At 48.6% G+C, this 27,873-nt stretch overlaps 1 protein-coding gene across 2 annotated transcripts in view; it reads right to left on the bottom strand.

Annotated features, from left to right (window-relative positions):
• Nucleotides 1-27,873, bottom strand: part of LOC138468335 (uncharacterized) — a 419,279-nt gene that overhangs the window by 290,664 nt on the left and 100,742 nt on the right. For both annotated transcript variants that reach the window (XM_069608850.1, XM_069608851.1), the window contains exons 7-9: nucleotides 23,744-23,862; nucleotides 21,270-21,384; nucleotides 20,396-20,482 (exon numbers count right to left, since the gene is read on the bottom strand). In XM_069608850.1, coding sequence (XP_069464951.1) covers nucleotides 20,396-20,482; nucleotides 21,270-21,384; nucleotides 23,744-23,862 — 321 coding nt within the window. The remainder of the gene's footprint in view (nucleotides 1-20,395; nucleotides 20,483-21,269; nucleotides 21,385-23,743; nucleotides 23,863-27,873) is intronic.

Raw genomic sequence — 27,873 nt, 5'->3', positions numbered from 1 at the left:
GCACCTAGGATAGGATGCATAGGATGTCATATCAGTTACATGTCTCTAGAGCGCTTCTGGCACCTAGGATAGGCCGCATAGGATGTCATATATGTTACATGTCTCTAGAGCGCTTCTGGCACCTAGGATAGGACGCATAGGGAGTCATATCAGTTACATGTCTCTAGAGCGCTTCTGGCACCTAGGATATGCTGCATAGGATGTCATATCAGTTACATGTCTCTAGAGCGCTTCTGGCACCTAGGATAGGCCGCATAGGATGTCATATCAGTTACATGTCTCTAGAGCGCTTCTGGCACCTAGGATAGGACGCATAGGATGTCATATCAGTTACATGTCTCTAGAGCGCTTCTGGCACCTAGGATAGGACGCATAGGATGTCATATCAGTTACATGTCACTTGAGCGCTTCTGGCACCTAGGATAGGACGCATAGGATGTCACCTAGGATAGGACGCATAGGATGTCACATCAGTAACATATCACTAGTGTACTTCTGGCACCTAGGATAGGCTGCATAGGATGTCATATCAGTTACATGTCTCTAGAGCGCTTCTGGCACCTAGGATAGGACGCATAGGATGTCATATCAGTTACATGTCTCTAGAGCGCTTCTGGCACCTAGGATAGGACGCATAGGATGTCATATCAGTAACATGTCTCTAGAGCGCTTCTGGCACCTAGGATAGGACGCATAGGGTGTCATATCAGTTACATGTCTCTAGAGCGCTTCTGGCACCTACGATAGGACGCATAGGATGTTATATCAGTAACATGTCTCTAGAGCGCTTCTGGCACCTAGGATAGGACGCATAGGGTGTCATATCAGTTACATGTCTCTAGAGCGCTTCTGGCACCTAGGATAGGACGCATAGGATGTCATATCAGTTACATGTCTCTAGAGCGCTTATGGCACCTAGGATAGGACGCATAGGATGTCATATCAGTAACATGTCTCTAGAGCACTTCTGGCACCTAGGATAGGACGCATAGGGTGTCATATCAGTTACATGTCTCTAGAGTGCTTCTGGCACCTAGGATAGGACGCATAGGATGTCATATCAGTAACATGTTACTAGTGCACTTCTGGCACCTAGGATAGGCCGCATAGTGTGTCATATGAGTAACATGTCTCTAGTGCGCTTCTAGCACCTAGGATAGGCCGCATAGGGTGTAATATCAGTTATATGTCTCTAGAGCGCTTCTGGCACCTAGGATAGGCCGCATAGGATGTCATATCAGTTACATGTCTCTAGAGCGCGTCTGGCACCTAGGATAGGACGCATAGGGTGTCATATCAGTTACATGTCTCTAGAGCGCTTCTGGCACCTAGGATATGCTGCATAGGATGTCATATCAGTTACATGTCTCTAGAGCGCTTCTGGCACCTAGGATAGGCCGCATAGGATGTCATATCAGTTACATGTCTCTAGAGCGCTTCTGGCACCTAGGATAGGACGCATAGGATGTCATATCAGTTACATGTCTCTAGAGCGCTTCTGGCACCTAGGATAGGACGCATAGGATGTCATATCAGTTACATGTCACTTGAGCGCTTCTGGCACCTAGGATAGGACGAATAGGATGTCATATCAATTATATGTCTCTAGAGCGCTTCTGGCACCTAGGATAGGACGCATAGGATGTCACATCAGTTACATGTCTCTAGAGCACTTCTGGCACCTAGGATAGGACGCATAGGATGTCACATCAGTTACATGTCTCTAGAGCGCTTCTGGCACCTAGGATAGGACGCATAGGATGTCATATCAGTTACATGTCTCTAGAGCGCTTCTGGCACCTAGGATAGGCTGCATAGGGTGTCATATCAGTATCATAACACTAGTGCGCTTCTGGCACCTAGGATAGGCCGCATAGGGTTTCATATTAGTATCATATCACTAGTGCGCTTCTGGCACCTAGGATAGGCCGCATAGGGTGTCATATCAGTAACATATCACTTGAGCGCTTATGGCACCTAGGATAGGTCGTATAGGGTGTCATATCAGTAACATATCACTAGAGCGCTTCTGGCACCTAGGATAGGACGCATAGGATGTCATATCAGTTACATGTCTCTAGAGCGCTTCTGGCACCTAGGATAGGACGCATAGGATGTCATATCAGTTACATGTCTCTAGAGCACTTCTGGCACCTAGGATAGGACGCATAGGATGTCATATCAGTTACATGTCTCTAGAGCGCTTCTGGCACCTAGGATAAGACGCATAGGATGTCATACTAGTTACATGTCTCTAGAGCACTTCTGGCACCTAGGATAGGCCGCATAGGGTGTCATATCAGTATCATATCACTAGTGCGCTTCTGGCACCTAGGATAGGACGCATAGGATGTCATATCAGTTACATGTCTCTAGAGCGCTTCTGGCACCTAGGATAGGACGCATAGGATGTCATATCAGTTACATGTCACTTGAGCGCTTCTGGCACCTAGGATAGGACGCATAGGATGTCATATCAGTTACATGTCTCTAGAGCGCTTCTGGCACCTAGGATAGGCTGCATAGGATGTCATATCAGTTACATGTCTCTAGACAGCTTCTGGCACCTAGGATAGGACGCATAGGATGTCATATCAGTTACATGTCTCTAGAGCGCTTCTGCACCTAGGATAGGACGCATAGGATGTCATATCAATTACATGTCCCTAGAGCGCTTCTGGCACATAGGATAGGACGCATAGGATGTCATATCAGTTACATGTCTCTAGAGCGCTTCTGGCACCTAGGATAGGACGCATAGGATGTCATATCAGTTACATGTCTCTAGAGCGCTTCTGGCACCTAGGATAGGACGCATAGGATGTCATATCAGTTACATGTCTCTAGAGCGCTTCTGGCACCTAGGATAGGACGCATAGGATGTCATATCAGTTACATGTCTCTAGAGCACTTCTGGCACCTAGGATAGGACGCATAGGATGTCATATCAGTTACATGTCTCTAGAGCGCTTCTGGCACCTAGGATAAGACGCATAGGATGTCATACTAGTTACATGTCTCTAGAGCACTTCTGGCACCTAGGATAGGCCGCATAGGGTGTCATATCAGTATCATATCACTAGTGCGCTTCTGGCACCTAGGATAGGACGCATAGGATGTCATATCAGTTACATGTCTCTAGAGCGCTTCTGGCACCTAGGATAGGACGCATAGGATGTCATATCAGTTACATGTCACTTGAGCGCTTCTGGCACCTAGGATAGGACGCATAGGATGTCATATCAGTTACATGTCTCTAGAGCGCTTCTGGCACCTAGGATAGGCTGCATAGGATGTCATATCAGTTACATGTCTCTAGACAGCTTCTGGCACCTAGGATAGGACGCATAGGATGTCATATCAGTTACATGTCTCTAGAGCGCTTCTGCACCTAGGATAGGACGCATAGGATGTCATATCAATTACATGTCCCTAGAGCGCTTCTGGCACATAGGATAGGACGCATAGGATGTCATATCAGTTACATGTCTCTAGAGCGCTTCTGGCACCTAGGATAGGACGCATAGGATGTCATATCAGTTACATGTCTCTAGAGCGCTTCTGGCACCTAGGATAGGACGCATAGGATGTCATATCAGTTACATGTCTCTAGAGCGCTTCTGGCACCTAGGATAGGCTGCATAGGGTGTCATATCAGTATCATAACACTAGTGCGCTTCTGGCACCTAGGATAGGCCGCATAGGGTTTCATATTAGTATCATATCACTAGTGCGCTTCTGGCACCTAGGATAGGCCGCATAGGGTGTCATATCAGTAACATATCACTTGAGCGCTTATGGCACCTAGGATAGGTCGTATAGGGTGTCATATCAGTAACATATCACTAGAGCGCTTCTGGCACCTAGGATAGGACGCATAGGATGTCATATCAGTTACATGTCTCTAGAGCGCTTCTGGCACCTAGGATAGGACGCATAGGATGTCATATCAGTTACATGTCTCTAGAGCACTTCTGGCACCTAGGATAGGACGCATAGGATGTCATATCAGTTACATGTCTCTAGAGCGCTTCTGGCACCTAGGATAAGACGCATAGGATGTCATACTAGTTACATGTCTCTAGAGCACTTCTGGCACCTAGGATAGGCCGCATAGGGTGTCATATCAGTATCATATCACTAGTGCGCTTCTGGCACCTAGGATAGGACGCATAGGATGTCATATCAGTTACATGTCTCTAGAGCGCTTCTGGCACCTAGGATAGGACGCATAGGATGTCATATCAGTTACATGTCACTTGAGCGCTTCTGGCACCTAGGATAGGACGCATAGGATGTCATATCAGTTACATGTCTCTAGAGCGCTTCTGGCACCTAGGATAGGCTGCATAGGATGTCATATCAGTTACATGTCTCTAGACAGCTTCTGGCACCTAGGATAGGACGCATAGGATGTCATATCAGTTACATGTCTCTAGAGCGCTTCTGCACCTAGGATAGGACGCATAGGATGTCATATCAATTACATGTCCCTAGAGCGCTTCTGGCACATAGGATAGGACGCATAGGATGTCATATCAGTTACATGTCTCTAGAGCGCTTCTGGCACCTAGGATAGGACGCATAGGATGTCATATCAGTTACATGTCTCTAGAGCGCTTCTGGCACCTAGGATAGGACGCATAGGATGTCATATCAGTTACATGTCTCTAGAGCGCTTCTGGCACCTAGGATAGGACGCATAGGATGTCATATCAGTTACAATCAGTTACATGTCTCTAGAGCGCTTCTGGCACCTAGGATAGGACGCATAGGATGTCATATCAGTAACATGTCTCTAGAGCACTTCTGGCACCTAGGATAGGACGCATAGGGTGTCATATCAGTTACATGTCTCTAGAGCGCTTCTGGCACCTAGGATAGGACGCATAGGATGTCATATCAGTTACATGTCTCTAGAGCGCTTCTGGCACCTAGGATAGGACGCATAGGGTGTCATATCAGTTACATGTCTCTAGAGCGCTTCTGGCACCTAGGATAGGACGCATAGGATGTCATATCAGTAACATGTCTCTAGAGCGCTTCTGGCACCTAGGATAGGACGCATAGGGTGTCATATCAGTTACATGTCTCTAGAGCGCTTCTGGCACCTAGGATAGGACGCATAGGATGTCATATCAGTTACATGTCTCTAGAGCGCTTCTGGCACCTAGGATAGGACGCATAGGATGTCATATCAGTAACATGTCTCTAGAGCGCTTCTGGCACCTAGGATAGGACGCATAGGGTGTCATATCAGTTACATGTCTCTAGAGCGCTTCTGGCACCTAGGATAGGACGCATAGGATGTCATATCAGTTACATGTCTCTAGAGCGCTTCTGGCACCTAGGATAGGACGCATAGGGTGTCATATCAGTTACATGTCTCTAGAGCGCTTCTGGCACCTAGGATAGGACGCATAGGATGTCATATCAGTTACATGTCACTTGAGCGCTTCTGGCACCTAGGATAGGACGCATAGGATGTCATATCAGTTACAATCAGTTACATGTCTCTAGAGCGCTTCTGGCACCTAGGATAGGACGCATAGGATGTCATATCAGTAACATGTCTCTAGAGCGCTTCTGGCACCTAGGATAGGACGCATAGGGTGTCATATCAGTTACATGTCTCTAGAGCGCTTCTGGCACCTAGGATAGGACGCATAGGATGTCATATCAGTTACATGTCTCTAGAGCGCTTCTGGCACCTAGGATAGGACGCATAGGGTGTCATATCAGTTACATGTCTCTAGAGCGCTTCTGGCACCTAGGATAGGACGCATAGGATGTCATATCAGTAACATGTCTCTAGAGCGCTCCTGGCACCTAGGATAGGACGCATAGGATGTCATATCAGTTACATGTCTCTAGAGCGCTTCTGGCACCTAGGATAGGCTGCATAGGATGTCATATCAGTTACATGTCTCTAGACAGCTTCTGGCACCTAGGATAGGACGCATAGGATGTCATATCAGTTACATGTCTCTAGAGCGCTTCTGCACCTAGGATAGGACGCATAGGATGTCATATCAATTACATGTCCCTAGAGCGCTTCTGGCACATAGGATAGGACGCATAGGATGTCATATCAGTTACATGTCTCTAGAGCGCTTCTGGCACCTAGGATAGGACGCATAGGATGTCATATCAGTTACATGTCTCTAGAGCGCTTCTGGCACCTAGGATAGGACGCATAGGATGTCATATCAGTTACATGTCTCTAGAGCGCTTCTGGCACCTAGGATAGGACGCATAGGATGTCATATCAGTTACAATCAGTTACATGTCTCTAGAGCGCTTCTGGCACCTAGGATAGGACGCATAGGATGTCATATCAGTAACATGTCTCTAGAGCGCTTCTGGCACCTAGGATAGGACGCATAGGGTGTCATATCAGTTACATGTCTCTAGAGCGCTTCTGGCACCTAGGATAGGACGCATAGGATGTCATATCAGTTACATGTCTCTAGAGCGCTTCTGGCACCTAGGATAGGACGCATAGGGTGTCATATCAGTTACATGTCTCTAGAGCGCTTCTGGCACCTAGGATAGGACGCATAGGATGTCATATCAGTTACAATCAGTTACATGTCTCTAGAGCGCTTCTGGCACCTAGGATAGGACGCATAGGATGTCATATCAGTAACATGTCTCTAGAGCGCTTCTGGCACCTAGGATAGGACGCATAGGGTGTCATATCAGTTACATGTCTCTAGACATTTCTGGCACCTAGGATAGGACGCATAGGATGTCATATCAGTTACATGTCTCTAGAGCGCTTCTGGCACCTAGGATAGGACGCATAGGATGTCATATCAGTAACATGTCTCTAGAGCGCTTCTGGCACCTAGGATAGGACGCATAGGGTGTCATATCAGTTACATGTCTCTAGAGCGCTTCTGGCACCTAGGATAGGACGCATAGGATGTCATATCAGTTACATGTCTCTAGAGCGCTTCTGGCACCTAGGATAGGACGCATAGGGTGTCATATCAGTTACATGTCTCTAGAGCGCTTCTGGCACCTAGGATAGGACGCATAGGATGTCATATCAGTTACATGTCACTTGAGCGCTTCTGGCACCTAGGATAGGACGCATAGGATGTCATATCAGTTACAATCAGTTACATGTCTCTAGAGCGCTTCTGGCACCTAGGATAGGACGCATAGGATGTCATATCAGTAACATGTCTCTAGAGCGCTTCTGGCACCTAGGATAGGACGCATAGGGTGTCATATCAGTTACATGTCTCTAGAGCGCTTCTGGCACCTAGGATAGGACGCATAGGATGTCATATCAGTTACATGTCTCTAGAGCGCTTCTGGCACCTAGGATAGGACGCATAGGGTGTCATATCAGTTACATGTCTCTAGAGCGCTTCTGGCACCTAGGATAGGACGCATAGGATGTCATATCAGTAACATGTCTCTAGAGCGCTCCTGGCACCTAGGATAGGACGCATAGGATGTCATATCAGTAACATGTTACTAGTGCGCTTCTGGCACCTAGGATAGGCCGCATAGGGTGTCATATCAGTAACATGTCTCTAGTGCGCTTCTAGCACCTAGGATAGGCCGCATAGGGTGTAATATCAGTTACATGTCTCTAGAGCGCTTCTGGCACCTAGGATAGGCCGCATAGGATGTCATATCAGTTACATGTCTCTAGAGCGCTTCTGGCACCTAGGATAGGACGCATAGGGTGTCATATCAGTTACATGTCTCTAGAGCGCTTCTGGCACCTAGGATTTGCTGCATAGGATGTCATATCAGTTACATGTCTCTAGAGCGCTTCTGGCACCTAGGATAGGCCGCATAGGATGTCATATCAGTTACATGTCTCTAGAGCGCTTCTGGCACCTAGGATAGGCCGCATAGGATGTCATATCAGTTACATGTCTCTAGAGCGCTTCTGGCACCTAGGATAGGACGCATAGGATGTCATATCATTTACATGTCTCTAGAGCACTTCTGGCACCTAGGATAGGACGCATAGGATGTCATATCAGTTACATGTCTCTAGAGCACTTCTGGCACCTAGGATAGGCTGCATAGGATGTCACATCAGTTACATGTCTCTAGAGCGCTTCTGGCACCTAGGATAGGACGCATAGGATGTCATATCAGTTACATGTCTCTAGAGCGCTTCTGGCACCTAGGATAGGCCGCATAGGATGTCATATCAGTTACATGTCTCTAGAGCGCTTCTGGCACCTAGGATAGGACGCATAGGATGTCATATCATTTACATGTCTCTAGAGCACTTCTGGCACCTAGGATAGGACGCATAGGATGTCATATCAGTTACATGTCTCTAGAGCACTTCTGGCACCTAGGATAGGACGCATAGGATGTCATATCAGTTACATGTCTCTAGACCGCTTCTGGCACCTAGGATAGGACGCATAGGATGTCATATCAGTTACATGTCTCTAGAGCGCTTCTGTCACCTAGGATAGGACGCATAGGATGTCATATCAGTTACATGTCACTTGAGCGCTTCTGGCACCTAGGATAGGACACATAGGATGTCATATCAGTTACATGTCTCTAGAGCGCTTCTGGCACCTAGGATAGGACGCATAGGATGTCATATCAGTTACATGTCACTTGAGCGCTTCTGGCACCTAGGATAGGACGCATAGGATGTCATATCAGTTACATGTCTCTAGAGCGCTTCTGGCACCTAGGATAGGACGCATAGGATGTCATATCAGTTAAATGTCTCTAGAGCGCTTCTGGCACCTAGGATAGGACGCATAGGATGTCATATCAGTTACATGTCTCTAGAGCGCTTCTGGCACCCAGGATAGGACGCATAGGATGTCATATCAGTTACATGTCTCTAGAGCGCTTCTGGCACCTAGGATAGGACGCATAGGATGTCATATCAGTTACATGTCTCTAGAGCGCTTCTGGCACCTAGGATAGGACGCATAGGATGTCATATCAGTTACATGTCTCTAGAGCGCTTCTGGCACCTAGGATAGGACGCATAGGATGTCATATCAGTTACATGTCTCTAGAGCGCTTCTGGCACCTAGGATAGGACGCATAGACGCATAGGATGTCATATCAGTTACATGTCACTTGAGCGCTTCTGGCACCTAGGATAGGACGCATAGGATGTCATATCAGTTACATGTCTCTAGAGCGCTTCTGGCACCTAGGATAGGCTGCATAGGATGTCATATCAGTTACATGTCTCTAGAGCGCTTCTGGCACCTAGGATAGGACGCATAGGATGTCATATCAGTTACATGTCACTTGAGCGCTTCTGGCACCTAGGATAGGACGCATAGGATGTCATATCAGTTACATGTCTCTAGAGCGCTTCTGGCACCTAGGATAGGCTGCATAGGATGTCATATCAGTTACATGTCTCTAGAGCGCTTCTGGCACCTAGGATAGGACGCATAGGATGTCATATCAGTTACATGTCACTTGAGCGCTTCTGGCACCTAGGATAGGACGCATAGGATGTCACATCAGTTACATGTCTCTAGAGCGCTTCTGGCACCTAGGATAGGCTGCATAGGATGTCACATCAGTTACATGTCTCTAGAGCGCTTCTGGCACCTAGGATAGGACGCATAGGATATATATCAGTTACATGTCTCTAGAGCGCTTCTGGCACCTAGGATAGGCTGCATAGGATGTCATATCAGTTACATGTCTCTAGAGCGCTTCTGGCACCTAGGATAGGACGCATAGGGTGTCATATCAGTTACATGTCTCTAGAGCGCTTCTGGCACCTAGGATAGGACGCATAGGGTGTCATATCAGTAACATGTCTCTAGAGCGCTTCTGGCACCTAGGATAGGACGCATAGGGTGTCATATCAGTTACATGTCTCTAGAGCGCTTCTGGCACCTAGGATATGCTGCATAGGATGTCATATCAGTTACATGTCTCTAGAGCGCTTCTGGCACCTAGGATAGGATGCATAGGATGTCATATCAGTCACATGTCTCTAGAGCGCTTCTGGCACCTAGGATAGGCCGCATAGGATGTCATATATGTTACATGTCTCTAGAGCGCTTCTGGCACCTAGGATAGGACGCATAGGGAGTCATATCAGTTACATGTCTCTAGAGCGCTTCTGGCACCTAGGATATGCTGCATAGGATGTCATATCAGTTACATGTCTCTAGAGCGCTTCTGGCACCTAGGATAGGCCGCATAGGATGTCATATCAGTTACATGTCTCTAGAGCGCTTCTGGCACCTAGGATAGGACGCATAGGATGTCATATCAGTTACATGTCTCTAGAGCGCTTCTGGCACCTAGGATAGGACGCATAGGATGTCATATCAGTTACATGTCACTTGAGCGCTTCTGGCACCTAGGATAGGACGCATAGGATGTCACCTAGGATAGGACGCATAGGATGTCACATCAGTAACATATCACTAGTGTACTTCTGGCACCTAGGATAGGCTGCATAGGATGTCATATCAGTTACATGTCTCTAGAGCGCTTCTGGCACCTAGGATAGGACGCATAGGATGTCATATCAGTTACATGTCTCTAGAGCGCTTCTGGCACCTAGGATAGGACGCATAGGATGTCATATCAGTAACATGTCTCTAGAGCGCTTCTGGCACCTAGGATAGGACGCATAGGGTGTCATATCAGTTACATGTCTCTAGAGCGCTTCTGGCTCCTACGATAGGACGCATAGGATGTTATATCAGTAACATGTCTCTAGAGCGCTTCTGGCACCTAGGATAGGACGCATAGGGTGTCATATCAGTTACATGTCTCTAGAGCGCTTCTGGCACCTAGGATAGGACGCATAGGATGTCATATCAGTTACATGTCTCTAGAGCGCTTATGGCACCTAGGATAGGACGCATAGGATGTCATATCAGTAACATGTCTCTAGAGCACTTCTGGCACCTAGGATAGGACGCATAGGGTGTCATATCAGTTACATGTCTCTAGAGTGCTTCTGGCACCTAGGATAGGACGCATAGGATGTCATATCAGTAACATGTTACTAGTGCACTTCTGGCACCTAGGATAGGCCGCATAGTGTGTCATATGAGTAACATGTCTCTAGTGCGCTTCTAGCACCTAGGATAGGCCGCATAGGGTGTAATATCAGTTATATGTCTCTAGAGCGCTTCTGGCACCTAGGATAGGCCGCATAGGATGTCATATCAGTTACATGTCTCTAGAGCGCTTCTGGCACCTAGGATAGGACGCATAGGGTGTCATATCAGTTACATGTCTCTAGAGCGCTTCTGGCACCTAGGATATGCTGCATAGGATGTCATATCAGTTACATGTCTCTAGAGCGCTTCTGGCACCTAGGATAGGCCGCATAGGATGTCATATCAGTTACATGTCTCTAGAGCGCTTCTGGCACCTAGGATAGGACGCATAGGATGTCATATCAGTTACATGTCTCTAGAGCGCTTCTGGCACCTAGGATAGGACGCATAGGATGTCATATCAGTTACATGTCACTTGAGCGCTTCTGGCACCTAGGATAGGACGAATAGGATGTCATATCAATTATATGTCTCTAGAGCGCTTCTGGCACCTAGGATAGGACGCATAGGATGTCACATCAGTTACATGTCTCTAGAGCACTTCTGGCACCTAGGATAGGACGCATAGGATGTCACATCAGTTACATGTCTCTAGAGCGCTTCTGGCACCTAGGATAGGACGCATAGGATGTCATATCAGTTACATGTCTCTAGAGCGCTTCTGGCACCTAGGATAGGCTGCATAGGGTGTCATATCAGTATCATAACACTAGTGCGCTTCTGGCACCTAGGATAGGCCGCATAGGGTTTCATATTAGTATCATATCACTAGTGCGCTTCTGGCACCTAGGATAGGCCGCATAGGGTGTCATATCAGTAACATATCACTTGAGCGCTTATGGCACCTAGGATAGGTCGTATAGGGTGTCATATCAGTAACATATCACTAGAGCGCTTCTGGCACCTAGGATAGGACGCATAGGATGTCATATCAGTTACATGTCTCTAGAGCGCTTCTGGCACCTAGGATAGGACGCATAGGATGTCATATCAGTTACATGTCTCTAGAGCACTTCTGGCACCTAGGATAGGACGCATAGGATGTCATATCAGTTACATGTCTCTAGAGCGCTTCTGGCACCTAGGATAAGACGCATAGGATGTCATACTAGTTACATGTCTCTAGAGCACTTCTGGCACCTAGGATAGGCCGCATAGGGTGTCATATCAGTATCATATCACTAGTGCGCTTCTGGCACCTAGGATAGGACGCATAGGATGTCATATCAGTTACATGTCTCTAGAGCGCTTCTGGCACCTAGGATAGGACGCATAGGATGTCATATCAGTTACATGTCACTTGAGCGCTTCTGGCACCTAGGATAGGACGCATAGGATGTCATATCAGTTACATGTCTCTAGAGCGCATCTGGCACCTAGGATAGGCTGCATAGGATGTCATATCAGTTACATGTCTCTAGACAGCTTCTGGCACCTAGGATAGGACGCATAGGATGTCATATCAGTTACATGTCTCTAGAGCGCTTCTGCACCTAGGATAGGACGCATAGGATGTCATATCAATTACATGTCCCTAGAGCGCTTCTGGCACATAGGATAGGACGCATAGGATGTCATATCAGTTACATGTCTCTAGAGCGCTTCTGGCACCTAGGATAGGACGCATAGGATGTCATATCAGTTACATGTCTCTAGAGCGCTTCTGGCACCTAGGATAGGACGCATAGGATGTCATATCAGTTACATGTCTCTAGAGCGCTTCTGGCACCTAGGATAGGACGCATAGGATGTCATATCAGTTACAATCAGTTACATGTCTCTAGAGCGCTTCTGGCACCTAGGATAGGACGCATAGGATGTCATATCAGTAACATGTCTCTAGAGCGCTTCTGGCACCTAGGATAGGACGCATAGGGTGTCATATCAGTTACATGTCTCTAGAGCGCTTCTGGCACCTAGGATAGGACGCATAGGATGTCATATCAGTTACATGTCTCTAGAGCGCTTCTGGCACCTAGGATAGGACGCATAGGGTGTCATATCAGTTACATGTCTCTAGAGCGCTTCTGGCACCTAGGATAGGACGCATAGGATGTCATATCAGTTACAATCAGTTACATGTCTCTAGAGCGCTTCTGGCACCTAGGATAGGACGCATAGGATGTCATATCAGTAACATGTCTCTAGAGCGCTTCTGGCACCTAGGATAGGACGCATAGGGTGTCATATCAGTTACATGTCTCTAGAGCGCTTCTGGCACCTAGGATAGGACGCATAGGATGTCATATCAGTTACATGTCTCTAGAGCGCTTCTGGCACCTAGGATAGGACGCATAGGATGTCATATCAGTAACATGTCTCTAGAGCGCTTCTGGCACCTAGGATAGGACGCATAGGGTGTCATATCAGTTACATGTCTCTAGAGCGCTTCTGGCACCTAGGATAGGACGCATAGGATGTCATATCAGTTACATGTCTCTAGAGCGCTTCTGGCACCTAGGATAGGACGCATAGGGTGTCATATCAGTTACATGTCTCTAGAGCGCTTCTGGCACCTAGGATAGGACGCATAGGATGTCATATCAGTTACATGTCACTTGAGCGCTTCTGGCACCTAGGATAGGACGCATAGGATGTCATATCAGTTACAATCAGTTACATGTCTCTAGAGCGCTTCTGGCACCTAGGATAGGACGCATAGGATGTCATATCAGTAACATGTCTCTAGAGCGCTTCTGGCACCTAGGATAGGACGCATAGGGTGTCATATCAGTTACATGTCTCTAGAGCGCTTCTGGCACCTAGGATAGGACGCATAGGATGTCATATCAGTTACATGTCTCTAGAGCGCTTCTGGCACCTAGGATAGGACGCATAGGGTGTCATATCAGTTACATGTCTCTAGAGCGCTTCTGGCACCTAGGATAGGACGCATAGGATGTCATATCAGTAACATGTCTCTAGAGCGCTCCTGGCACCTAGGATAGGACGCATAGGATGTCATATCAGTTACATGTCTCTAGAGCGCTTCTGGCACCTAGGATAGGCTGCATAGGATGTCATATCAGTTACATGTCTCTAGACAGCTTCTGGCACCTAGGATAGGACGCATAGGATGTCATATCAGTTACATGTCTCTAGAGCGCTTCTGCACCTAGGATAGGACGCATAGGATGTCATATCAATTACATGTCCCTAGAGCGCTTCTGGCACATAGGATAGGACGCATAGGATGTCATATCAGTTACATGTCTCTAGAGCGCTTCTGGCACCTAGGATAGGACGCATAGGATGTCATATCAGTTACATGTCTCTAGAGCGCTTCTGGCACCTAGGATAGGACGCATAGGATGTCATATCAGTTACATGTCTCTAGAGCGCTTCTGGCACCTAGGATAGGACGCATAGGATGTCATATCAGTTACAATCAGTTACATGTCTCTAGAGCGCTTCTGGCACCTAGGATAGGACGCATAGGATGTCATATCAGTAACATGTCTCTAGAGCGCTTCTGGCACCTAGGATAGGACGCATAGGGTGTCATATCAGTTACATGTCTCTAGAGCGCTTCTGGCACCTAGGATAGGACGCATAGGATGTCATATCAGTTACATGTCTCTAGAGCGCTTCTGGCACCTAGGATAGGACGCATAGGGTGTCATATCAGTTACATGTCTCTAGAGCGCTTCTGGCACCTAGGATAGGACGCATAGGATGTCATATCAGTTACAATCAGTTACATGTCTCTAGAGCGCTTCTGGCACCTAGGATAGGACGCATAGGATGTCATATCAGTAACATGTCTCTAGAGCGCTTCTGGCACCTAGGATAGGACGCATAGGGTGTCATATCAGTTACATGTCTCTAGAGCGCTTCTGGCACCTAGGATAGGACGCATAGGATGTCATATCAGTTACATGTCTCTAGAGCGCTTCTGGCACCTAGGATAGGACGCATAGGATGTCATATCAGTAACATGTCTCTAGAGCGCTTCTGGCACCTAGGATAGGACGCATAGGGTGTCATATCAGTTACATGTCTCTAGAGCGCTTCTGGCACCTAGGATAGGACGCATAGGATGTCATATCAGTTACATGTCTCTAGAGCGCTTCTGGCACCTAGGATAGGACGCATAGGGTGTCATATCAGTTACATGTCTCTAGAGCGCTTCTGGCACCTAGGATAGGACGCATAGGATGTCATATCAGTTACATGTCACTTGAGCGCTTCTGGCACCTAGGATAGGACGCATAGGATGTCATATCAGTTACAATCAGTTACATGTCTCTAGAGCGCTTCTGGCACCTAGGATAGGACGCATAGGATGTCATATCAGTAACATGTCTCTAGAGCGCTTCTGGCACCTAGGATAGGACGCATAGGGTGTCATATCAGTTACATGTCTCTAGAGCGCTTCTGGCACCTAGGATAGGACGCATAGGATGTCATATCAGTTACATGTCTCTAGAGCGCTTCTGGCACCTAGGATAGGACGCATAGGGTGTCATATCAGTTACATGTCTCTAGAGCGCTTCTGGCACCTAGGATAGGACGCATAGGATGTCATATCAGTAACATGTCTCTAGAGCGCTCCTGGCACCTAGGATAGGACGCATAGGATGTCATATCAGTAACATGTTACTAGTGCGCTTCTGGCACCTAGGATAGGCCGCATAGGGTGTCATATCAGTAACATGTCTCTAGTGCGCTTCTAGCACCTAGGATAGGCCGCATAGGGTGTAATATCAGTTACATGTCTCTAGAGCGCTTCTGGCACCTAGGATAGGCCGCATAGGATGTCATATCAGTTACATGTCTCTAGAGCGCTTCTGGCACCTAGGATAGGACGCATAGGGTGTCATATCAGTTACATGTCTCTAGAGCGCTTCTGGCACCTAGGATATGCTGCATAGGATGTCATATCAGTTACATGTCTCTAGAGCGCTTCTGGCACCTAGGATAGGCCGCATAGGATGTCATATCAGTTACATGTCTCTAGAGCGCTTCTGGCACCTAGGATAGGCCGCATAGGATGTCATATCAGTTACATGTCTCTAGAGCGCTTCTGGCACCTAGGATAGGACGCATAGGATGTCATATCATTTACATGTCTCTAGAGCACTTCTGGCACCTAGGATAGGACGCATAGGATGTCATATCAGTTACATGTCTCTAGAGCACTTCTGGCACCTAGGATAGGACGCATAGGATGTCATATCAGTTACATGTCTCTAGACCGCTTCTGGCACCTAGGATAGGACGCATAGGATGTCATATCAGTTACATGTCTCTAGAGCGCTTCTGGCACCTAGGATAGGACGCATAGGATGTCATATCAGTTACATGTCACTTGAGCGCTTCTGGCACCTAGGATAGGACGCATAGGATGTCATATCAGTTACATGTCTCTAGAGCGCTTCTGGCACCTAGGATAGGACGCATAGGATGTCATATCAGTTACATGTCACTTGAGCGCTTCTGGCACCTAGGATAGGACGCATAGGATGTCATATCAGTTACATGTCTCTAGAGCGCTTCTGGCACCTAGGATAGGACGCATAGGATGTCATATCAGTTAAATGTCTCTAGAGCGCTTCTGGCACCTAGGATAGGACGCATAGGATGTCATATCAGTTACATGTCTCTAGAGCGCTTCTGGCACCCAGGATAGGACGCATAGGATGTCATATCACTTACATGTCTCTAGAGCGCTTCTGGCACCTAGGATAGGACGCATAGGATGTCATATCAGTTACATGTCTCTAGAGCGCTTCTGGCACCTAGGATAGGACGCATAGGATGTCATATCAGTTACATGTCTCTAGAGCGCTTCTGGCACCTAGGATAGGACGCATAGGATGTCATATCAGTTACATGTCTCTAGAGCGCTTCTGGCACCTAGGATAGGACGCATAGACGCATAGGATGTCATATCAGTTACATGTCACTTGAGCGCTTCTGGCACCTAGGATAGGACGCATAGGATGTCATATCAGTTACATGTCTCTAGAGCGCTTCTGGCACCTAGGATAGGCTGCATAGGATGTCATATCAGTTACATGTCTCTAGAGCGCTTCTGGCACCTAGGATAGGACGCATAGGATGTCATATCAGTTACATGTCACTTGAGCGCTTCTGGCACCTAGGATAGGACGCATAGGATGTCATATCAGTTACATGTCTCTAGAGCGCTTCTGGCACCTAGGATAGGCTGCATAGGATGTCATATCAGTTACATGTCTCTAGAGCGCTTCTGGCACCTAGGATAGGACGCATAGGATGTCATATCAGTTACATGTCACTTGAGCGCTTCTGGCACCTAGGATAGGACGCATAGGATGTCACATCAGTTACATGTCTCTAGAGCGCTTCTGGCACCTAGGATAGGCTGCATAGGATGTCACATCAGTTACATGTCTCTAGAGCGCTTCTGGCACCTAGGATAGGACGCATAGGATGTCATATCAGTTACATGTCTCTAGAGCGCTTCTGGCACCTAGGATAGGCTGCATAGGATGTCATATCAGTTACATGTCTCTAGAGCGCTTCTGGCACCTAGGATAGGCCGCATAGGATGTCATATCAGTTACATGTCTCTAGAGCGCTTCTGGCACCTAGGATAGGCCGCATAGGATGTCATATCAGTTACATGTCTCTAGAGCGCTTCTGGCACCTAGGATAGGACGCATAGGATGTCATATCAGTTACATGTCTCTAGAGCGCTTCTGGCACCTAGGATAGGCCGCATAGGGTGTCATATCAGTTACATGTCTCTAGAGCGCTTCTGGCACCTAGGATAGGACGCATAGGGTGTCATATCAGTTACATGTCTCTAGAGCGCTTCTGGCACCTAGGATAGGCCGCATAGGATGTCATATCAGTTACATGTCTCTAGAGCGCTTCTGGCACCTAGGATAGGCCGCATAGGATGTCATATCAGTTACATGTCTCTAGAGCGCTTCTGGCACCTAGGATAGGACGCATAGGATGTCATATCAGTTACATGTCTCTAGAGTGAGCGCTTCTGGCACCTAGGATAGGCTGCATAGGATGTCATATCAGTTACATGTCTCTAGAGCGCTTCTGGCACCTAGGATAGGACGCATAGGGTGTCATATCAGTTACATGTCACGTGAGCACTTCTGGCACCTAGGATAGGTCACATAGGGTCTCATGCCAGTTACATATCACCAGACCACTTCTGGCACCTAGGATAGGTCACATAGGGTCTCATGCCAGTGACATGTCACCAGAGCACGGTCTCTACATTGAATGAATCCGCGGTTATGTGCTCTGTGCAAGCAAATGCACTGTAGAGCTCCTGGCACAGGGCATCTGGGGGCACCTTAGATCAGTCCCTGTAGTGAGGATGAACATTTAGGGTTAAAATGACTCTGGCACTTCATGGTGACTGTGCCACCACAGGACTGTGCCCCCATGTATTAGCAGATATGGCAGGGTCCGCTCAGGTATTACCGGTGCCGTCACAAAGACTGCAGGTTGCTTGGGCATAGGGTGGCTTCTGGGGGGTACCTCCCGAGCTGGAGACCTCCGATCATTAAAGTGATGACCACTTGGGTGCCATAAAGGAGGGACTAGTGCAAGGACCCGCCCGTGAATGGCTCTTTCACGACACTGTGGTCAAGCCGGCAACTATGGTGAGGAGGGCGCCGTAAGTGTGGGCTTTCACACACAGCCATGTGTCCAGGGCCTCACGTCTCCTTCTCACCTGTTCAACTGCAGCACTATTTGGGACGCCTTGTCTTATGATATAGGACCTTTTTAACAATGTGCAAGTTCTGTTACATTTTTAAAAGCCGATAACCTTGGCACTTGGCCACCTCACATATCATACAACGCCCTCTTCCTTTTCTGTGAACCCTGCATTACTAACGGTGCCTGCGGCATAAAAGTGCTGTATTTTCCTCTGTTTTGCTGAGTTTTCTGTTCATTTTGATTGATAGCTTGTTGTGTTTTTTTTTTCTTTTCTTCCTTTTTTCGTTTGCGTTATTATTTTTTTGGGAGTATTTAGGTGGAGGGGATTTTGTTATAATGTATTGTAAGTGACTTATGGTTGCGCCTACAGCATATTGTAGGTGTCTTATGGTTGCGCCTACAGCGTATGTGCTTATTTGAAGAGTTTTGCCTTAAGGTCTTTTTAGAGGAAATGAATTTTGGTGAGGTGAGCAAAATGATTGTATGATTTCCATGTATATAATAGGTTTTAAATGTACTTTTATGATGATCAAATTTTTTGTAAAGTTGTAAAGTAAATTTACTACCAAAACAATAAAAAAAAGAAAAAAAAAAAAAAGTGCCAGGCTATTATGCAAGTCTATGCAAAAAGGCTTGGCATTTAAGGGGTTAAAGTAACAACAAATGTCCATGGCTGGCCTATTCCTTGTGGCGTAAAAGGCCGCTGGTTTATTCTATATATAGACCACTCAGCTCTAGTGCAGGATTGTCAGTCCTGCAAGTCACACTTTGCTTACATTATTTCTCTGCCCTCGGGATCAGCAGAGGCAGGTCACATTGACATACTTTGAGAGGGGCAAGCCCTTTACTGACCGCCTTCTCCTTTTATTTATTTATTTATTCATTTATTTATTTGTAACGCGCTGGGACAATGCCCAAAGGCATAGAAGTGCAGAGACAGGACGGACAGTAAAACAATTAGCCAAATAGAAGGAACATTTCAGTCAGACACGCTAGAGAAATCCGACTGCAGGCACCCTCCCCCTTCCATTTTTCCAGGCCTCGGCTCTTTTTCGTGTGCTTACGCCCTTTTCCTTGTTACCCTCCAAGGCCGCGGCTCAGGTTAATCTTATTCCTCCGGCGCCACCTCCGATGTCGCCATCACCAATACGGTGTATGTATGTATGTCAGCTTATATAGTGCCGGCAGCCCGCAGGCATCAGGGCGCTTTAACAGACAACCACAAAACTATCGCACCTCCTGTATCTGTGCTCGTAGCTCAAAATTGTAGCTGAGGAGAAACCAGAGTTACCTGAACAGGTGAGTCTTCAGGAGTTTTCTAAAATGTTCCTTCCAATCTGAGTACCAGCGGAAGTCTATTCCACTGCTGAGCTGCTAGTACTACAAAAGATCTACCCATACCTGTCTTGAGCTTGTATTTGGGAACTATGAGTAGGCTCTTACCTTTGGAACGTAACTGTCTCTGCGGGGTGTATATTACCAGGCTATTCTTGAGATAGCTGGGGGCTTTCCCGAAGAGGCACTTATGAACAAGTGTCATAGCTTTGAACATTATCCTCTCTTCAACCCTGAGCCAACCCTGACACCCCTCCAGCACCCTCCTTGGGTAAAGACGCAGTGTTGGACCATAGCTGAGCCCCCCTGCCCCCGCTTACCATGATCTGACTGGCGATATCCCTCACGTCCCGGTCCACGTGCCCCTCCGGCTCCACCTGAGCCCCCGTGTTACAGACATCGCCCCTCTGCAGAAAACACAAAAATACACACTACTTAGTCGTGCAGCCCCCGAGCCCATATAGCCCCACCATCAGGCATGGCTGTGTTGGTCTATGCATTTACCTTAACTTTTACTTTTCAAGCACCACTTGAGTGGGCTCACACTTTGCAATTACAGTAACTAGCGCCCTGATGCCTGAGGGCTTGGCCTACAGGCCCCCACGCCTCATCTCATCGCAGGTCGTCACATGATGATACAGGCCATCGACTGGAATAGACAGACAGTAGTGTGGTCGACATGCTCTCCCCTCTGCGGCAGAGGGGTGTACCACTGTAACCCAGGACCCAGGGTTGGGAGGAGAGGGAGTGATGTACTGTACAGGGCTAGATTGAGGGCTGTGTTGAAACCCCATACATGTGCCATAGTCAGGTATGTGTGGATGACATCTGAATATCGGGAGGATAGCTCAGGGGCAACACGCTCGCCTTGGAAGCAAGACGATGCAGAGCAACACAGGTTCGTTCCCTGGGTCCACGCTTACAAACCTCTGGGTATTAAACACGTCATAAATAACCAATTACAATACACCGGTGACATGCTGTGGGGCACATAGTGGGGGCAATGGGAACACAAGAGGTATTCCCTTAATTTCAAGTTATATGGTGTTTTTATCGCACTTTCTAAGAGAGCATATAGACAACGTTATCCATTTGTTTTATGATCAAATATGAGTCTGTCCCTATTAAGGAGAATGTTGAAGCCCACCTCTGCCCTTTAAACCTCTGTACCTTGAGAGCCTGTCTCAGACCTACCTTGGCTTCCATTGCCCGCAAGATGACGTCCGCCTGCTGGTAGAAGGCAGCCGCCTCCAGCGCGAGCTGCAGGGCGCCGTGATGCTCCGTCAGGGTCCCCTGCACTTTCAGCCACCTTACAAGAGAGAGAGAAAGAGCCCTGGGTGGTACAAGGTTCCATGCATTGCAGGAATAGTGCTCAGGCCTAGGCTACCTCTTCATGGGCCCCACACTTCCCTGTCATCGCCACTCCTATCGATCTCTGAGCCTGGCATGATTGCTAATCTTCTGGCAGAAAGTGTGGCCACTGATTCCAAGGCCTGAGCTCAGGGAAGAGCGCGGATTGTGGCCTTTGAACTGATGAATTTACACATTCTTTGACACACTCTAAGGTTATGGGCAAATATAGGGCTGGAAATGGGGTGGAACCCAATCGGCTCCTAACCACTAGGATACAGTTCTTCTGGCACTGAATGATGTAATTTACAGCCAGACCTACATTCCTGCAGTATTTTGGATCTTGGAACGTCATAGTAAATAAGTTATTTCGCTGTAACAGTCATTTTACGAGCTATTCTGGGAAATTCCGGTGCAGCCGTTTTGGCAGCGGCCGTTTCAGCGAGGTGCCTTCGCCGCAGCTCCGATTCAGGCATGCCCTGGGCGCAGGGAGCGATCCGCACCAGGATAGCACTGCAAACAGTAATATCCTGGCACAAAGACCTATCCTCGCCGGGGTGTAACTGTTTACTAAACACTAATAGGTGCAATGCTTTGGATGACAGTATATTTAACCCATACACCACACGCTCAGTACATGGAACTGTAATTAGTCCTGAGGATGACAATCTATTTAAGCAAACAGTAACATACTGATCGTGGTTATATCTCTGCGCAGGGATAATCAGGGATAATGTTCTCGGCAGTGCTATCCCGGTGCGGAGAGCTCTCTGCGCCCTGCTGGCTTTGTCCAACAGTGCACACCTGAATGGGAAATGCACCAAAGGTGCCACTCCGAAACAGCCAATGCCGACACACGGCATACTGCTCAAATTGGTTATACATTTCAATGTTTTGCAAATGCTTCGTTCTCTTGGTTGTGCACTGAATTGGGCCTCATGTCTACATGGAACGGCGCTCCGGCAAGACAGTTTCTACGGGAGCGCAGCTCCGTCTTGTACCGGCCCAAAACCTCCCCTGGCCCTTGGTATACACTGATGTCTAGTGGAGCACTCTTTCACTGTACGCTGCGGGCCCGATTCTGAGCTCACGCTAAATGTAGTGTGGAAAGCTGAACTTCTCCCCTGCAGTTTCCAGCACCACCATCCTGAAGTGGGTGGACATATCGGAGAGGAAATGTCGTACTTTCCAGAAACAAAAGCTGCTTAAATCTATCGTTTAGATAGAAACGTGTACCAGTGGAACTGCAAGCATTTCCTAAAAGACTGCCACTTTTCTATTTAGAAAGTTTTCTTAAGCTTTCATTAAACTAGAAAAGGGATGCTACAGTCTAGGAAATGCTAATGTTATAAAGGGGAAAGTGTGTAGCAGTGTTGAATTTTTGTGCTGATGCAGTGCTTTTGAAAGTAGAATCCCCTCCATGTATCTATGTTCGAGGAGCAGAGCTGTATTTCACAGACTATCTAAGTGCTCGATGAATGCATAATACCCTCCGAGAGGTTCTCAGAGAGACTGCCATCCCTAGTTCCTTCTGGTGCAAAACAAATTCCCCATTTCATGATTACATGCGGCGACATGGCCGACCCTCATGTGCTTTAGAGTTATATGCAATGGCAACCATGAGCAATGGCTCTGAGGGGCCTCAATGACCCCCTCCAGGATGATCAGAGTCATTTTCTAAGGTACATTTCAAGTGCGATGCATTGTCCACCCTCCAAGCCCCTATGAATGCAACACCTGGCCCACTGTTAGGATTCTTTCCAGGTGCAAGTTACTCGAGCGACTACATGAGTCCTCCATGTGTGTTTGGCTTCCCACATGGGGGGTTGGGTGGGAGATCAAAGTGGTTGAAAGGAAAGAGGAGGCTAGTAGCTGACAAAGGGAGAGGTGGGAGGAGTGTCCAGTGGGTGAGGGACTGCAGGATGAAACCTGTGTTCGAGTGGCAGGGAATGGGCGCAGGGAGACGAGGGGATCAGGAAGTGGGAGGGAACAGCCAGGTTTTGAGGGCTTTCCTAAAGGCCAGGTGATCCTCTATGAAGCAGAGCAGGAGGAGGAGGGATTCCAGCATGTGGGTGTGAGGACAGAGAGACAGACACCTCCTAATCTAGAGAACTTGAAAGGAGGGACTACCAGGAGGTGTGCAGTGCCTGGTCTGAGGCTTCTGGTGCGGTGGTAGCTTGTGAGTGTGTCTTGGGGGAAATTCAGGCCTTTCTTGTGAATTGCGTGGAGGGTACTGCACACGGCTTGTAGCGACTGTACACTACACCACCTGCCTGACACCCTGTTCTCTCAGCACGTCACTGCCCCAGCACGCTTACAGTTTGTTGATGTGCTTGCGCCGCGCTGAAATGCTCTTGCTCTCGTTCCTCCCCTGCTTCTCCAGTTTCTGTGCCAGACCGTTGACCTCCTCCTGCAGGTTCCGGAACCGCTGCTGCTCCTGGGGAGACATTGTAACATAAACCATTCATAGTGCATAATTTTCCTAGATCTCCAGATTCACTTTTGGTTTCCTTAGTAGAGGTGTAATTATGGGGCAACAGCATCAATTGTGTGGCACCAATGAACATGGCAGCTAGAACTGTCAGGGCCAGACAGATGACGCAAATATCACATTAGTTGGTGAATGATGCAGTCTTCTAAAAAAAGGCATTTTATCTGAACTCTAGCAGGAACACAGGGGCTTGTGAAACTATGGAGCGGGGTTAGCCGTGGCTGCGCTTACAGTAGGTGCTAATGTAGCGTTTGACCAAATGATTGAAATGCCTGCACCGAAGGAGTACCTTGTCCTGCAGGTTCACCATGTTCTGACCTCAGGTTCTCGCAGCGAAGGTGGAGAGGCAGGCAAGCGTCCTGCAGGTTCACCATGTTCTGACCTCAGGTTCTCGCAGAGAAGGTGGAGAGGCAGGCAAGCGTCCTGCAGGTTCACCATGTTCTGACCTCAGGTTCTCGGAGAGAAGGTGGCGATGCAAGCGTCCTGCAGGTTCACCATATTCTGACCTCAGGTTCTCGCAGAGAAGGTGGAGAGGCAAGCGTCCTGCAGGTTCACCATGTTCTGACCTCAGGTTCTCTCAAAGAAGGTGGAGAGGCAAGCGTCCTGCAGGTTCACCATGTTCTGACCTCAGGTTCTCACAGAGGAGGTGGAGAGCCAAGCGTCCAGCAAGTTCTCCATGTTCTGGGCTCAGGTTCTCGGAGAACGTGGAGAGGAACACATCCCGCAGGTTCACCATGTTCTGACCATAGGTTCTCGCAGAGAAGGTGGAGAGGTACACGTCCTGCAGGTTCACCATGTTCTGACCGCAGGTTCTCGCAGAGAAGGCGGAGAGGAAAGCATCCTGCAGGTTCACCATGTTCTGACCGCAGGTTCTCACAGAGAAGGTGGAGAGGCAAGCGTCCTGCAGGTTCACCATGTTCTGACCTCAGGTTCTCGCAGAGAAGGTGGAGAGGCAAGCGTCCTGCAGGTTCACCATGTTCTGACGGCAGGTTCCCACAGAGAAGGTGGAGAGGCAAGCGTCCTGCAGGTTCACCATGTTCTGACCTCAGGTTCTCGCAGAGACGGTTGAGAGGCACATGTCCTGCAGGTTCACCATGTTCTGACCTCAGGTTCTCGCAGTGGAGAGGCAAGCGTCCTGCAGGTTCACCATGTTCTAGCCTCAGGTTCTCACATAGAAGGTGGAGAGGCAAGCGTCTTGCAGGTTCACCATGTTCTGACCTCAGGTTCTCACAGAGAAGGTGGAGAGGCAAGCGTCCTGCAGGTTCACCATATTCTGACCTCAGGTTCTCACAGAGAAGGTGGAGAGGCAGGCAAGCGTCCTGCAGGTTCACCATGTTCTGACCTCAGGTTCTCACAGAGAATGTGGAGAGGCACGCGTCCTGCAGGTTAACCATGTTCTGACCTCAGGTTCTCGCAGAGAAGGTGGAGAGGCACACGTCCTGCAGGTTCACCATGTTCTGACAGCAGGCTTTCGCAGAGAAGGTGGAGAGACAAGCGTCCTGCAGGTTCACCATGTTCTGGCCTCAGGTTCTCACAGAGAAGATGGAGAGGCCGGCAAGCGTCCTGCAGGTTCACCATGTTCTGAGCTCAGGTTCTCGTAGAGAAGGTGGAGAGGAACGCGTCCCGCAGGTTCACCATGTTCTGGCCATAGGTTTTCGCAGAGAAGGTGGAGAGGCAAGCGTCCCGCAGGTTCACCATGTACTGACCTCAGGTTCTCACAGAGAAGGTGGAGAGGCACACATCCTGCAGGTTCACCATGTTCTGACCGCAGGTTCTCGCAGAGAAGGCGGAGAGGCAAGCGTCCTGCAGGTTCACTATGTTCTGACCGCAGATTCTCACAGAGAAGGTGGAGAAGCAAGCTTCCTACAGGTTCACCATGTTCTGACCTCAGGTTCTCGCAGAGAAGGTGGAGAGGCACGCGTCCTGCAGGTTCACCATGTGCTGACCTCAGGTTCTGCCAGAGAAGGTGGAGAGGCACGCGTCCTGCAGGTTCACCATGTTCTGACCTCAGGTTCTCGCAGAGAAGGTGGAGAGGCAAGCGTCCTGCAGGTTCACCATGTTCTGACCTCAGGTTCTCGCAGAGACGGTTGAGAGGCACGTGTCCTGCAGGTTCACCATGTTCTGACCTCAGGTTCTCGCAGTGGAGAGGCAAGCGTCCTGCAGGTTCACTATCTTCTAGCCTCAGGTTCTCGCCGAGAAGGTGGAGAGGCAAGCGTCTTGCAAGTTCACCATGTTCTGACCTCAGATTCTCACAGAGAAGGTGGAGAGGCAAGCGTCCTGCAGGTTCACCATGTTCTGACCTCAGGTTCTCACAGAGAAGGTGGAGAGGCAAGCGTCCTGCAGGTTCACCATGTTCTGACCTCAGGTTCTCACAGAGAATGTGGAGAGGCACGCGTGCTGGACGTTCACCATGTTCTGACCTCAGGTTCTCACAGAGAAGGTGGAGAGGCAGGCAAGCGCTCTGCAGGTTTACCATGTTCTGACCTCAGGTTCTCACAGAGAAGTTGGAGAGGCACGCGTCCTGCAGGTTCACTGTGTTCTGACCTCAGGTTCTCGCAGAGAAGGTGGAGAGGCACACGTCCTGCAGGTTCACCATGTTCTGACCGCAGGTTCTCCCAGAGAAGGTGGAGAGGCAAGCGTCCTGCAGGTGCACCATGTTATGGCCTCAGGTTCTCACAGAGAAGGTGGAGAGGCAGGCAAGCATCCTGCAGGTTCACCATGTTCTGACCTCAGGTTCTCGCAGAGAAGGTGGAGAGGCAAGCGTCCTGCAGGTTCACCATGTTCTGACCTCAGGTTCTCACAGAGAAGGTGGAGAGGCAAGCGTCCTGCAGGTTCACAATGTTCTGACCTCAGGTTCTCGCAGGGAAGGTGGAGAGGCACGTGTCCTGCATGTTCACCATGTTCTGACCTCAGGTTCTCACAGAGAAGGTGGAGAGGCAAGCGTCCTGCAGGTTCACCATGTTCTGACCTCAGGTTCTCACAGAGAAGGTGGAGAGGCAAGCGTCCTGCAGGTTCACCATGTTCTGACCTCAGGTTCTCACAGAGAATGTGGAGAGGCACGCGTGCTGGACGTTCACCATGTTCTGACCTCAGGTTCTCACAGAGAAGGTGGAGAGGCAGGCAAGCGCTCTGCAGGTTTACCATGTTCTGACCTCAGGTTCTCACAGAGAAGTTGGAGAGGCACGCGTCCTGCAGGTTCACTGTGTTCTGACCTCAGGTTCTCGCAGAGAAGGTGGAGAGGCACACGTCCTGCAGGTTCACCATGTTCTGACCGCAGGTTCTCCCAGAGAAGGTGGAGAGGCAAGCGTCCTGCAGGTGCACCATGTTATGGCCTCAGGTTCTCACAGAGAAGGTGGAGAGGCAGGCAAGCATCCTGCAGGTTCACCATGTTCTGACCTCAGGTTCTCGCAGAGAAGGTGGAGAGGCAAGCGTCCTGCAGGTTCACCATGTTCTGACCTCAGGTTCTCACAGAGAAGGTGGAGAGGCAAGCGTCCTGCAGGTTCACAATGTTCTGACCTCAGGTTCTCGCAGGGAAGGTGGAGAGGCACGTGTCCTGCATGTTCACCATGTTCTGACCTCAGATTCTCACAGAGAAGGTGGAAAGACAAGCATCCTGCAGGTTCACCATGTTCCGGTGGTTCATGCACAGGAAATGGGTGGAATTCTGGGACTCTCTGCTTCCTGTCTGCTAGAATTCCTGGTTTACTTGAATGGAACCAGTTCTAACATTGGATTCTAATAGATAAATGGTACCCAGGATGACAGCTCTGTGTCTCTTTTAGACACCAGATGCAACTAATGGCATTGGGCATTTCTATATCTACTTGTGGCAAAAAAGACCGGGTTTGGTCTTCAACGTTGCCCTTATTTTCCAAGTACAATTCTTGGCCTCCAAATATCTCCCAGTTCATCGCAGACCATTTGTGAACATCAAGGCTTCCAATCTGGTGCCCCAAA

The sequence above is a fragment of the Ambystoma mexicanum genome, chromosome 4q (assembly GCF_040938575.1).
Source record: "Ambystoma mexicanum isolate Mex_15411 chromosome 4q, UKY_AmexF1_1, whole genome shotgun sequence".
Lineage (NCBI taxonomy): Eukaryota > Metazoa > Chordata > Amphibia > Caudata > Ambystomatidae > Ambystoma > Ambystoma mexicanum.
Note: the sequence above shows the minus strand (reverse complement) of the source record. Positions and strands in the feature narration are given on the sequence as shown.